The 13881-nt window shown below is 56.4% G+C and overlaps 5 protein-coding genes across 5 annotated transcripts; 3 read left to right on the top strand and 2 right to left on the bottom strand.

The window, feature by feature from the left end:
• Positions 1-113: 113 nt before the first annotated feature.
• Positions 114-3077, top strand: SCP_1400050 (Serine/threonine-protein kinase HSL1; the record flags this gene model as incomplete). Its single annotated transcript, XM_027763713.1, has 3 exons — positions 114-1025; positions 1076-2327; positions 2416-3077. 3 exons carry the CDS (start codon positions 114-116, stop codon positions 3075-3077), a joined length of 2826 nt encoding a protein of 941 aa, XP_027619514.1.
• A 690-nt stretch (positions 3078-3767) lies between these two features.
• Positions 3768-6142, top strand: SCP_1400040 (hypothetical protein; the record flags this gene model as incomplete). Its single annotated transcript, XM_027763712.1, has 16 exons — positions 3768-3831; positions 3891-3943; positions 4006-4022; positions 4080-4149; positions 4217-4230; positions 4292-4321; positions 4377-4456; positions 4515-4544; positions 4602-4612; positions 4668-4792; positions 4850-4872; positions 4959-5064; positions 5304-5311; positions 5404-5470; positions 5552-5579; positions 5747-6142. 16 exons carry the CDS (start codon positions 3768-3770, stop codon positions 6140-6142), a joined length of 1122 nt encoding a protein of 373 aa, XP_027619513.1.
• A 503-nt stretch (positions 6143-6645) lies between these two features.
• On the bottom strand, positions 6646-8504 carry SCP_1400030 (hypothetical protein; the record flags this gene model as incomplete). The annotated part of the gene is made up of 5 exons (XM_027763711.1): positions 6646-7199; positions 7260-7288; positions 7341-7655; positions 7717-7907; positions 8244-8504. The coding sequence occupies 5 exons, from the start codon at positions 8502-8504 to the stop codon at positions 6646-6648; spliced, it is 1350 nt and encodes a 449-aa protein (XP_027619512.1).
• Positions 8505-9753: 1249 nt separating this feature from the next.
• Positions 9754-10833, top strand: SCP_1400020 (hypothetical protein; the record flags this gene model as incomplete). Its single annotated transcript, XM_027763710.1, has 4 exons — positions 9754-9913; positions 9976-10149; positions 10211-10510; positions 10568-10833. The coding sequence occupies 4 exons, from the start codon at positions 9754-9756 to the stop codon at positions 10831-10833; spliced, it is 900 nt and encodes a 299-aa protein (XP_027619511.1).
• Positions 10834-11088: 255 nt separating this feature from the next.
• Positions 11089-12704, bottom strand: SCP_1400010 (Thiol-specific monooxygenase; the record flags this gene model as incomplete). Its single annotated transcript, XM_027763709.1, has 3 exons — positions 11089-12373; positions 12425-12626; positions 12689-12704. 3 exons carry the CDS (start codon positions 12702-12704, stop codon positions 11089-11091), a joined length of 1503 nt encoding a protein of 500 aa, XP_027619510.1.
• Positions 12705-13881: the final 1177 nt, after the last annotated feature.

Below are 13881 nucleotides of genomic sequence, written 5' to 3'. Positions count from 1 at the left end.
TGGCGGCTGGTCGTCTTGTTCTTGTCGACGACGGCGACGATAACAACATATTCTAACATCACTATATTCTATATTCGTATAATTTCTCTCCGTATTTCTTACCCACGACCGTAATGTCTCCAACAGCCCCCAACAGCCCACCTCGCGCGCCTCCAGCCAAGTACCACACCCCCTTGGGCACGCGCTGGCAGAAGGAGAAGGCGGCTGCCGGGAGCGGCGCGTTCGACTACCCCGAGGACGCCAAGTATGTCGGACCGTGGGTCATCGGCGAGTGCGTCGGGAAGGGCGCGAGCGGGCACGTGAAGATAGCGCGGCACCGGCGGACGGGGCAGCTAGCGGCTGTAAAGATTCTGCCACTGCAGCCGTTCGTGAATTCGCGCGCGTCGCTCGCGAGCAAGGCCAAGTCAGACAAGCAGCGGCTCGGCGTCGACCGCGAGATCACGATGATGAAGCTCATGAACCACCCGAACATCATGCGCATCTACGACGTGTACGAGGGCGAGATGGAGCTGTACCTCATCCTTGAGTATGTCGAGGGCGGCGAGCTCTTCGACTTTCTCGTCAACCGCGGCAAGCTCCCCCCGCTCGAGGCCCTCGCCTATTTCAAGCAGATTATCTATGGGTTGAACTATGCACACACATTTTCTATCATCCACCGTGATCTCAAGCCTGAGAACATCCTAATTCATTCACTCAATCCCCCGCTCATCAAGATTGCAGATTGGGGCATGGCTGCGTTCGCTCCACCTACTCTGCAGCTGGAGACCAGCTGCGGGAGCCCCCACTACGCCAGCCCAGAAATTGTCAATGGGCACAAGTACTGCGGGACGGCAACCGACATCTGGAGCTGCGGCGTGATCTTGTACGCCCTGCTCACCGGCCGCCTTCCATTCGACGACAAGAACGTCAGGACGCTCTTGGGCAAGGTCAAACTGGGCAAGTATGACATGCCGAGCTTCGTCGACCCGCTTGCCAAGGACCTCCTGTCGCGCATGCTCGTCGTTGACGTCTCGAGGAGAATATCTGTGAGTTTGCGGAAAATCTCTGCTTGCACTCACCTAACACCGTCCCCTAGATGGCTGAAATATTGGCGCACCCGTGGCTCGAGGGATTGACGCCGGGCATCACTTATGTTCCGGCGCCATCAGTCTCGGAGCTGGCGCAGCCGCTGCCTTCCGCACTCCATATCGACCGTGACCTATTCGAGTCTCTCTGTGTCATCTGGGGGCGCCACGCAGACATCGAGGGTATCCGAGCGGACCTGCTGAGCGTCCCTGGCCGAGGCACTCTCGCGAAAGCGTTCTATTTTCTTCTGCAGAAGCACCGCGAGAAGGCGATGGAGGAACACGGGATCCTTATGGACATTGACGAGATCTTCAACGCGGCCGGCAAGGTCGTCACGAAACAGTACGCCGCGCCGCGCTCGGCCAAGAAGCCGGCGCAGACGCACCCCGAGCCGCACTCCAACGTCGGCGCCGAGTCGCAGATCCCGTACCCACTCTCGACCCGCGTCGCCCCGGGCCCGCCGCGCAGCCAGTCCCCGAATGCGCGTGCTCTGGCCATCGTGACGGACGTGCCCCTCGAGCGGCCCGTCTCTCGCTCGATCCCCTCGCCCATTGGCCCGCGCCCACAGCGTCCCCGCCCGGCGTCCGCCATCGCCGCGGGCCGGAACTCGTACGTCGCCCCTGCAGGCACGTTCACGCCGAACCCGCAGGAAGCGCAGCGGTTCCTCGCGGCCCCCGACGCGCAGAACATGTTCGTGTACCCGCAGCATCGTGCGGTCCCGCCGCCGATGGTGCGCGGGCCCGCGATGTCCCCGCCTGGCTCCGCTGTGCCAGGGCCCGCGCACGGGCACCACCGTTCTTCACTTGGGGGAACGCTCACGGACGTGATCCACTCCCCAGTGCCCATGGCAGCGGCGGCGCTGCCGATGATAAGCGCACCGAAGGTGCCCGACGCGGCGCTTCAGCGCACGTTTGACGAGTATGCCACGATGGTGAATATGCAGGCGGCGTCGTGGAACGCGCGCGCGCAGGCACAGACACAGGAAGACGAGGGCCAACGTGGCGAGCATAGGCGGGCACCGTCTACGACTGTGCCGCGCTACAGCGTGGTCGGGAACGCGAACGGGAACAAGGAGAATTGGGACGCAGGCTCTGCGGCCGTGGGGAGACGGCTATCGGCTCATGCTGAAGGCGCGTACACCACCGGTGGGCTTGGATTCGGGCACTCTGTTCCTATGGCCAAGGAAATGGGGAACATGCTATTTATCAATGAACCAGGCGCTGTTGGGAAAGAGCACAAGAAAGAGGCGCGGAAGAGCCGACGTAAGTGCATTTTAGTTTGTCTGTCGGGAAGCGCAACAGTCGCTGACGTCCCCTTTTTCTTTCCCTCTCCATTCGCTGGTTGTTGTAGCGGCTACGATGGATTTGCAGGGCCCAACTGTGCTGCAGAAGAGGGCCACTTTCTCGGTTATTGGATCGCCGCGGCCCCCGTCACCCCCCAACGCCGCGGTGCTGGTCAATTCCCCGGTCGTGGGCGAGTTCAAGGGGTGGTTCTCGAACCTGTTCCACTGGAAGGTACAATCGTATCTGCTGTACTCGACGAACGACGTGGTCGCCACACGAAGCGAGACCACGCGTCTGCTCGCGCAGCTGGGCGTGATGACGGTGCTGGAGGAGTACGCGGGGTGGAGTGTGCTCAAGTGTCGGCTGGACGAGCCGGGGGACGGGGCACAGAAGCAGATGCGGTTCCGGGTCGAATTTTCTGGTGCGCCGGGCACGCAGGCGTACTCGCAGCCGGGGACGACCCCGCGGTTGTCGCAGATCCCTCCGTCGCCGCGCACGAGCACGTACGCGATGCCGCGCGTGTCGGCGGTGCGGCTGGAGGGCGGGCGGGCGGGCGGCTTCGAGACGACGATCGGGCTCGTGCTGGAGAAGGGGGCGGTGTCTACGTTCAAGATGATTTACCACCGGCTCCGCGGGGAGTGGCGGCTGGACACCCTGCATTCGCCCCGCACTGTGGCGGGTGGGGGCGGGGTCACGCCGAACCTGGAGCCGCAGCGGTTCGTGGCGTGATGGCGATCGCATGATCTGGGTCGTGTATCGGGGCGGGCGTTGCATTAGAGCGCTTTTGGGCAGTTGTGCGCACGGTCATCGCACGGTAGGTGTGTGTGGCTGGGTCTGCGCGTTGCGGGGTACGTACGTTGGCGTGTGTGTGACGTCGGACAAGCACAGTCTGGATTGTACCTATTGCGATGACTCCATCGATCCGTGTATTTTGATAGCACTAGTACCCAGTTAGTGGTACAACATTTCTAAGGCCGCGTTTGAGTGGCACAGGGACCGTGGAGAAGGGAAATAACGAGGCTCGGGCATCTCGGGCATGGTAGACAGGTGTCTGGTAGCACCAACAGATGGGCGTCTATGGGTCGCGCGGAAATATTAGTGCCCGCCAGAGTGGTAACTTTGCGCGAGGTTGTCCAGGGTCGAAGCAATTAAGGAATATTTTAATTACGTATTACAGGGATGGCAGCGATCCAGCGGCTGATAAGTGGAACACGACGCAATCTAACATCTTTACTATCACCATATCGGGCCATGCAATATAATAAACCTTGGTCTCCGTCGCAGGGCTGTCTGCGCGACCGCCCTTCCTCCTTCTCCTTCTCCTTCCCCCTGCCTCGACGACCTCGTCCTCCTGGCGTATGACCCTCTCCCGACCCCGCAATATCTCCCGGGTCTCCTTCAGCCCGACCCCGCGTTTTCATGAGCGACGGCGCCAGCTTCCTCGACCTCGCCCACACCCTTCACCAGGTTCACTTCAGCACGTGTGCGTACCCGCACCGCTCTTGCTGACATCGCCTGCTCACCTGTTTGATTTTTCTGCAGCCGCGTCGTTTGCCTGGCTGTTGTTCGACACGTTCCTTTCGTTTGGAGAGGAGGTACGCTCGCGCGCTTGTCGCGCTCCCACGCCTCCCCACAACTGATCGACGCTCTGCCACAGGTCGAACTGATATGGAAGTCGGTATCGTCAAATTCGCGTGCGCGTTCTGCCGTGCCGTCGCTCACGTTCGCTAGGTCTGCGAACACCCCGCCCAAGTTCCTCTATTTCTTCTCGCGGTACTTTGGGCTGCTCTTTCAAGCGCAAGTCCGAGTTATTTCCGTGCATGGTTTACATACCTCACTTCAGATCTCACAGGTCTCTGGCTGGCCAGATGCTTCCGCTCGAGTGCGTGTGCGCGTGTTTGACTCTGCCTGGACTCCGTGCTAATGCGATCCCCCTCGACCAGCTGTGTCCCGAATTTGATCTGGAGCGGCGTGTGAGTAGCCAGACGCGTAGATAGCCGCTTTGCATTGACGACAGACGAGACGCAGCGCGCTCCAAGTTCTCATCTTCAGCGTTGAGATCAGCCTTATGCTGCGCATATATGCATTCTATGGCAAAAGTAAAACTAGTAAGCCCGCGTGCACCACTTTGCCGCTATACTCCTTGTCCTGACGCGCCAGCGCCAGTCTCATACGTCCTTTCTATCGCGTTTATTGGTGCGTTCACCCTCGGTACACCTCATCTCTCGTGCTGACGTGACGGGGCGTGCTCAGGAGAACTGACGGTCATTATACTATTAATCCCCACCTTTTGTGAATCACTTGTAACGCGTGTTGCAGGCCATCATTGGGCTAGGCGTGTCCGCCTGGCCACGCTCGATTCCTTTCGTCACGCCCTTCCCGCCCGAGTGGCCCATCCGCGGGTGCTTCTACCCACCTCAACCGTCGTTCTACAAGGCCTCGTGGTGTGCTCCCTCTCTCCCTTCCCTCATTTTACTGTTCACCCGCTGATACCCGCCTAGGGTCCCTGTCATGGTGTTCGAATGTGCGTCCCACCTTTCCCCCTTTCCCGCGACCTCTTCCCGCCCCACTACATGTGCCTGACGCTTGCAGCTCATCTCCCGTGCACAGCGTTCCTGTTCGCACTGTCGCTCTACAAGTGTGCGGCGTACCGCCCGCTGAGGGAGGTCCCCATCCTCGCGCGCATCGTGCGCGATGGGACGATCTACTATGCTTTGTGAGTACCCTGCGCGTTGCGTTGTGTCGTCGGGCATGTTCTGTTTTGTTTTGTTTTGTCATATACTGTGCTGTTCTATTATGTTCTGCATTTTTAAAGCAATCTTCTACTGGCCTGTCCCGCTCCATTCTGCCCCGCACATCCCGTCCTGCCTTACCGTTTCCGTTTTTGTCTGTTTCGATGTTGTCGTTCTTTTGATCCCGTTTCCGTTTCCGTTCGACCGCTAACGGTCCCTGCAGCATTTTCGGTAAGTCGCGTGTCTATCTGACCTTACCTGGACTAATTCTGCTCCCAACTAACTGGTCTCCCGCTCCCCGATGGGATTCACCCACGCCGCAGTCACGATGTCTATCTCCGTCGTCGCGCCGTACGTCACGGACATCGTCCTCACTGACGTCGCCAACATGTACGTTACCCCCCTTCTCCCGCACCTTCTCTTCCCTTCCCTTCCTCGTCGGGCGCACCCACTGAAGCCGTGTTCCTGCAGCTGGATCTCGGCGATCTTTTCCTTCTCGGTCAGTAATCTCGCTCTGTAAATGTGGGACGTTAGGCTGAGTGTTGACTGCTTTACTGCCTCACCGTTCACTGTTGGCCTCCTGCCGACTTTGACCGCTTCCCGTTGCACCCTTAACCCTCCCGCCTCAACCCTGCTGCGAACCCGACCCACTGACCCGAAACCCAGGGTTCGCACCTCCTTCTCAGCGTGCGCAGCCTCGCCGCACAGCGCCGGTCGCTCGACGTGCTCACGCCCGTCATCTCAGAGGACCTGCCGATCGCCAGCGGGAGTGGGAGTGCGGGAAAGGACTCGCCGTCATCGTCGCCGTTGCCGTCGCCCGCGGACTATGTGCCCACAAATGTAGGGCAGGACTGCGTGGTGGTGAAAGACTACGCGGGTGCGCACGACGACGTTGAGGCGCGCGCGCTGGATACGTTCGAGCTCGTCCCCTGGCGCTCTGCGCGCGCGCACGAGTCTCCCTGCGTGTGTGGGAGCCATGAGGTCGTTGCCCGCGATGCAGGCTGGGGTGGGATGATGAGGCGCGGCACGGCGGGCGACGACGCACGGACGTCTGCTGCGTGATGGTTATACCTCGTAGTAATGCTATACATACCTTGCATTAGTGTGTACATTAGGAGTACATAGATTATCATAGACACTTGGATCGTTGCCGGGGAGCAGGTGGAATCGTCGGGAGCCTTGCTGGGCATTCACGTTTAAACACGAGCGTACTACTCGAATTCACAACAGGCGAGCAGAGCTGCAATTATACGGGTACGTATAGGTATGCTATACCCGGGTATATAACACCCGCCGCGGAGAGTCCGGTCGGGAAACCGCCACGGCGGCGAAGAACATGAAGGAAAGGAGAGTATCTGCAATGAAATCCTGAACGAATGGGTAATAAATTTACAGGTAGATCTAGGCAAGCGTCCGTGCGGGATACACCCCAACGAGTGTACGCACGCCGGTACCAGTGTTCCTCCTCCGAAGTAGCTACCCCACACCAGTCGAGTCAGCTACGGCCCAGAGACGGGGTGAAGACGGAGGGCGCACCGTGACAACAACGAACGGGCAAAACGCGCTCAGTCTGTTTCCTCTGGGGGCGGTGGCGGCTGCGCACGGCGGATATTCGTGTACGCGGGCGGAAGCTCGATGGTCTCCGGCTCCTCCGCGTGTTGCTCCCCGGGCGGCGGTGGCGGTCCCGCATCATCATGCTGGATGATGTTGACAGGGCGCAGGGTTGGCGGGTGTGGCGTCTTGCGCGTGTTGGTCGTCGCGCTCGCCGAGGGCGTCGCCGGGCGCAACAGGCCCGCCTCCGACATCGACATCGTCGTCTGTGACAACCGCATTGGGCGGCGGTCCATGCTCCCCCGCGCGCCCCCGCTCATGCTGGTGGCTTCGTCGCCGTCCTCAAACGCGCCTGCGCTCGAGATGATCGTCGGCTCTGGAAGCAGGAACGGCTCGGGCCGGTAGTATTGCGGCAGCTGCCCATCGTCTTGGTCTTGGTCGTGGTCGTGGTCCTGCAAGAGGTCGACTGACCGTTCTTTCTGTGTCTGCTGCGTCTGCTGGCGCCGATGGAAGAACCAGAGTGCTGCGAGGATGAGCACGACACCTGCTATGCCGCCGATCACGCCACCTGAATAAGGCAGGGTCAGGATCGTACCGCAAACAAGCTGATGAGTAACGTAACGCATACCAACTATGGCCCCGGTGTGGTTGTGAGAGCTGCGTCACCGTCAGACAACATTTAAGATGCATATAGCCATCGAATACTCACCCGCCAGAACCACCGCCGCCTGTGCTTGCCCCGTTGGTACTTGTCGGATAGCTTCCGCCTGCAGGCGAGCCGGGCGTTGACGAAGGCGATGTCGAGTTGAGGCAGGTATTACTATCTCCTTGTGACATAATATAGAACCCGCTGCCACCGGTGCCGGGACCACGATTGTCGCCGCCGAGAAGCAGGAGCGTCGTGCCCGTCCGCACGGAGGGCGTCCAGGAGAAGCCGAGCCCCTCGTTCGCCACGGTCGTCAGTGAACCTTCGGGGATGGCGAATGACTGCCCGCCGGGAATCACGCCATGGAATTGTGGGGTCCTGCATTGGATAGTAGCACGTCACGTCAACACATGCCTAAGGATTCTGTTGACGGACAAACCCCTGCACTGTTGAAGGGTCCCACCATATCCGCGTAGGCGTACATTGCACGAGTTGGTTCGAGGGGACGATGCTGAACACGAAATCGGGAGAGACATTTTGCGTGGCGTTGAAGCAGCTCGAGTCGCTGCTGGACTGTACAGTTGCCGCGACACTTGTTCCACCCGTGCCGAACCCTGAGCTATCACTGACCTATATATCAATCAGCTATCTACACATCGCGAACCTTGCCGAAGAGTGTATTAGGAGAACGAAGGTGTGCGGGCTCTCTCGACGAACGGTTGCAGTTGCATTGAAGGGTGATAAGACGGGTGCTATGGCGTCTGCAGGCCCCAGTTTACACCGAATGCCTCTGCTGCGGCCGACGCGAAACGCGTGATGTATGCGTTGCGCGCTATCCTGCGGCACGACAAGTCTAATTCAAACTACACTGATCTGCACGGATGATCCCGACCACATGGAAAGTCATACCACACACGCTTGCATTGCAGGAAGGGTACGGAAAGACACACGAACAGAGATACTCACCACCGCCACAAACTCGGAATTTGCAGGATACTTCAATTGGAACGATGTCGAGGAGCTATTGAACGGAACTTCGAAAATTGTCCTGACCTCAACATTATTGGGGAGAGGCGACGGTCCGAAAGGGATGATGAGCACGCTATAAGGGGGCTGTCCTGCACCACCTGAGATTTCTATCTGGAGGTCCTGGCACTGGGCCGGAACGCTGTTGAAGGTGAAAGAGTAGGCATACGCAGAGGGTAGCAATGCCAGGAAGATAAGCATGGGCGAGATGGATGTCACGGTCCGACGCAGGTGCTTCACCAGAATTCGCCGACGAGAGGGTAATCTGCGAGTGGCACTGCGCTACCGCAGGTTGTCGTGGCGATACGGGAAAAAAAACCGAAATTCCGAGAGAATGTGCGAAGATGGCCGCCTGTGCTCGAGACTAGTGGAATAGCCAGCGACGAAGGGTCTACAAGTCGAAGGAGGGAGGAAGAAGCAGCGTGTGGGTCCGGCGTTGTCAGAGGAACTCAAAAGTTCATGCGCACGCCGGTGAAGACAGACCCTCGCGTCAACCACCTTTCCGGCCATCTGCCGAGTCTGACTATACTTCCCATGCTCGCAGATATTGTTCGGTCTCATCTTCAGGATTGCACATTCTCCACGTAAAGTAGCAGTAGGATAGCGTATCATACTAAACAAAGAGTATAATTCCGTTCGTGCGCGAGTTACTAGGCACTGTATGCATTCACACGCCCAGTCTCCTACGACCATACAGGTGTCAGCATGGAGCATCGAACATTCGATGCAGACAGATGTCCGCTGAAAGTGTCCATGAGAGATCTGACAACTGAGTAATCTACTAATCAATGTGGAACAAGGTCAAAGAGAACACCTACCTCATGGTGGATTTTAACGATACCCGGCAGCATGAGACTCATCGCACATGTGCAATAGAAGTAGACGTGCGAGTGAAAATTCACACCCATAACCTCGGGATGTCATGTTTTCGTTGAGGACGTGCAAATACTCTGCTGCATGCATCAGCGCGATAGGCACCAGTGTCGAGCGTCCTGAGTCCTGTGTTGCAGAATGAGATCAAATCATCACCATGAATAGGATAGAAGGACATACCGGATCGTCATCATTGAGGAAGTGTTGCTTGGAATTGTATGGGTGGCTCAGATCTGCATGTTAATCATTGTACGATCACTGTGAGCCTGCCAGTGGTCTGCAGTAGACATCAAAACACCTTGCTGGGAAACCAGCAAGGATATTTGACAACTACTGTACCTCACTGACAGTAAGGCTAATCAGTACTCATTGCTTAGCATGGCAGCTCGTGGGTGAGCAGCAAGTTGTCCAGTGCAATTCACTTGCCTAGTTTGGCTATCGCTGATCAGCTGTTATCAAAGAAGACTTTGCTAAAATAGACTAGTGCATAGGAAACGGCCAGACTTGCCCAAAAATGGGAATTCTCCTGTATCCAGTAAGATTCTGTGAGTCGGCACAACAGGAGGATTTAGCGAAAATGACATCTCTTCCCCCATCTTCCTACCCAACGGCTTTTCGAACAACCCTTGCAATGGACCCCGGTCCCAGCGAAAGACCGCCAGCACTTCCTGAATCAGAGGCGCTGCATGGAAAGCCGCGTCGTCGCTTAGCGCCAGATGGCTACGCGCTACTTACCGGTGCGTGCGCGTCCCTCGACCACAATGACACGGCGTAGATCTCACACGGACCACTCTCTCAGATCAATACAAGCTCACACCGAATTTGACTGAACAACATCTGCGGGAGCTCTTGCAGAGACTCCACGAGATCCATGGATGTGACTGGTACACTTTCGAGGACCTCAAGCGTTACTGGAGGGGGCTGCGACAGAAGATGGTGCCAAAAGAGGTGCCGGCAAGCACTCATGACATTCGTATGTCTGCATTCATTATTATTTTGCAGTTGCAGTGGTAATGTGTGTGTATGTCGGACAGTGCATCCTTCTCTAACGCCAGAGTCTATACTCAAGCTGCAAGTACTCCTCTCAGAGAACCCTTCACCGCGCAATGTAGAGGTTGGGATATGGGCACGGCGACTGGGTGCAACTCACATCGATGTACAGACATGGATTGATCTGTGGAAGTCACACCTACCAGAGTCAAGCAATAAGAAACATTTGCCAACTCCTGACCCTTCCACCTCACCTGAACCGACTCATGCCACACTTCCTCCATTCTATGCTACAGGAATGTCTAATGCAGTGTCACAGGATTCTCATGAAATGCCAAAGATGTGTATGTCCCCTTATGTCTAAAAATTAGCATTCACTGAAGCTTATTGCAACTATATAGCCCCTCATCAGGAGAAGCAATTTCCATCCCTTGCTGAGGTCCAGGAGCTTGGCTTAGCCTTGAAGCATGTACTTTCTGAAGAGAATCCTTCCCCAGTAGCAAGAACTCCACAGGAGTTTTGCATGTGGATGGATTCTCATAATCACAGGTTGCAGAATTTTCTAAATAACATAAAGAATGGAGAGTATGCTCAGTTGGGATGGGATCCCTCCTTTGCTGGTGATGTCCTATCATCAGCAGATGGTAAATCTTTGAAGGAAGAGTAATCCCCGGTATGTTCACATGCTTTCAGTGTCTTCCAATCACTTGCTCATCTACTCTTCAGCCTGTCATTCAATCCAGCCCTACATGTTCAAGTTCTTCTTAAAGTGCATCTGATTGTTCTCCCAATGCTGTTCTGCTCTGTACTCCATCACTACATCGTGTCAACCATGTGATATATCACTTTCGTATCGTATGATATTCTATGTCTAGTAGATGTGTTAATTCCTGAAGTTCTCGTGATGTAACATTCAAGATCATTACAATTTTCCAAACTCTGCTTGACCCTTCTTGTCTACCCTGCGCAACAATCGATACAAAAGATCAACCCATTCACTTTCACCATGTTCCCCCACTCCCCTGACCCATTCTTCCGCCTCTCCGAGCCGCTCCAGCTCCTTCCATTCACTGCGCAACACGTCCTTCCTGCCATAGAGTTCCCTGGTCCATGTGGGCACCTTCCACTCTGGCCCGGCATACTCGCCACCGATCCACGCATGCAGCTCGTCGCGGTACTCGAACTGCTCCTGGTCCTGGAAGCGGTGCCACGCCTCTGCGATCGCAGCCTCGCTGTCGCCGACGCGCGCACGAAGCGTCTCGTAACGGGCAACGATCGCGACGGCCTCCTGCAGCGGGTCGAGGCTCTCCGGCTGTGCAAATGCTTTGATCACGGCGCGTGCCTGCACCTCCATCAGCGGGAACGGCACGACACGGATCGGGAGCCCGAGGAAGACGAGGCGCGAGGGCGGGATAGTCGAGACGAGCGGGAAGACGTGTCGTGCGAGCGGGAAGAGGTTGTACGAGGAGTTGTACAACGTCGGAGGGAGAGGAGGTATCGCTGGCGGCACGGCGCCCTCGAGCAGCGGTGGGGAGAGGAAGGGGAATGAGAACTCATAGCCTGTCGCGAGGATGCAATGGTCGACCTCCTCGTCGACCGTCCCGTCTTCGAACACCACGCGCCCTTGGCTGGGGTCGCCGAACTCGGCGATGCGCCCACGGCGTTTAAACGCTCCGCCGTCTAGGTCTTCGGGCTCCCCGCCAGTAACGGAATGCAACACGGTCTGCGCAGCGGTGCGCATCTCCGCGGAGATATCTATCCCACTGTAGCCCCCACCGACGACGAGCACCGTATTGCCGATATCGTGCGGGCGGCGGTACCATGCAGAGTGCGAGGCTTTCCCTTGCGCGAGCCATGCTGCGAGTCCGGGCGTGTCGGGGAAACGCGGAACATGGTAGTGCCCGTTCGCAACGATGAGCAGGTCGAAGGTGAGGACCTCGTCCCCAGTGATGCGCACAGTCCACTTCGAGTGCTGCCCGTCCCAGTCGGCGGAGAGCACGGCGGTGTTGAAGCGGATGTGCTGTCCGAGCTTGTAATGCGCAGCATAGGCTTGGAGGTACGTCTCCACCGTACTTGCAGGCGGGTAGAGCGGGGTGGAAGGGGGGAAAGGGAAGGAGTGGAATGCCATGACCGGGTGCGGGAGGTTCGTCGTGAGCGAGTCATACAGCGGCGTGAGTGGAAAATCTCCTGTGGGAGAGGCAGGGAACCTGCGTATATGCAGAATCGTAAGTCGGAGGAACTCTACTCCACGACTCTACTCCACGATGTCCGAATGAGAGGGTACTCGCCATACTCCGCCCACTTTCTCGCGCATCTCAAATGCTGTGGGTCTCCATCGTCCGGACTTGTACTGCGGGGTTTCCGAGATGATCTTGAGGGCCGCAAGCCCACCAGCTCCTGCACCAATGACACAAATGTCCTTCACACCATCCAAGTCTATCAGGGAGTCCACTGCGGCGTCTGTAAACCACGAAGATCAGAGATATGGGTACGGCGTCACTCGGAGATACTGTACTATGTACTCGGCAGAAGATCCATCAGTGCTGGTTGATGGGATTGCGTTCAGACTTGCAGTTCAGTCGGATTGGATTCTGTGGCACAAGAACGCCGGGTGTGGCTTGCGAAGGTTGCGGAGAAAGTACCCTCTGCATATCGGAGGCTGTTAAGTAGTAGACTCGGATTGGGCGCATAGGCCTGGATGTTCCGAGTCGGTGATCCTGCCGCGATCCTGTCGTTCGGTAGCAATCGCTATCAGGTCTGGCTCGACAATGACTGCGTACGGGACTCCGAGGCTGAGAGTGACGATGGGAGTCGCCATCAGCCAAAATTCTTGCGAATCGGAGAATGATCTTATCAGTCATTTCCACGTGCAAAACCCCGGTGGAGAGCGATTCAGAAAACATCAATTCCATGTTTGTTTGAAACAATGTTTGGATGTTCGGATCATGCACTTACACTATTGACTTTCTTCCATGATGAGCAATGACATAGGTAGGATATAAATGATGTATCTCTGCAGGGACACCAAGAACAACTGAGCAGAGAGATTCGGGCAGTCGCTCATACTGTGAACACTTGGGGATGTGAGAGTCAACCATTTGCTGAGTGCTAGTGAAGGTGAAAAACACCAATCACCCATAATCGGATTGAAGTTCAGGACCTTTGGGTATGAGTCACCATGCTGAAATCACCCGTTTATATAACATCTGGCAACCAAGCCCCATTCGTATGATCTGAACACATAAAAGTACCAAAACACACAGGACGCATAGCCCCTTTTTTCCACTGGAAATAACGGGGAAAAACTTGTGGAAATCAAAAAAGTGTTTCCACGGGAAATGCCGGTGGGAAATGTCGGGGAAAAGAACAAAACATTTACCGCTTTGTTCCCGTGGAAAAATGATGAGGTAAAAAGGGGCGTGGAAATACTTAGTGCATTTTTCTCGTTTTTGTCGTGGGAAAAAAGGGGGAAAATCTTTGTGTATTTCTCCCTTTTGTTTCTGGGAAATAAGCGAAGAAAAGTTTTAAAATCTTCCAATGAAAATAACTCCCAGGGAAAAACATGTAGGAAATTATTTAAGGATTTCCCTGGAAAAAACAGTTGTCCTGTCATGTCCTGTCATGTCCTGTCATGTCCGGTTGTCATGTCACGTCCTGTCCTTCTGTCCCGTCACGTCCTGTCCTGTCCCATCACGTCCTGTCCTTCTGTCCCGTC

The sequence above is a fragment of the Sparassis crispa genome (genome assembly GCF_003851025.1).
Source record: "Sparassis crispa DNA, contig_000013F, whole genome shotgun sequence".
Lineage (NCBI taxonomy): Eukaryota > Fungi > Basidiomycota > Agaricomycetes > Polyporales > Sparassidaceae > Sparassis > Sparassis crispa.
The sequence above is the reverse complement of the archived record's forward strand: the minus strand, read 5'-3'. Positions and strand labels throughout refer to the sequence as shown.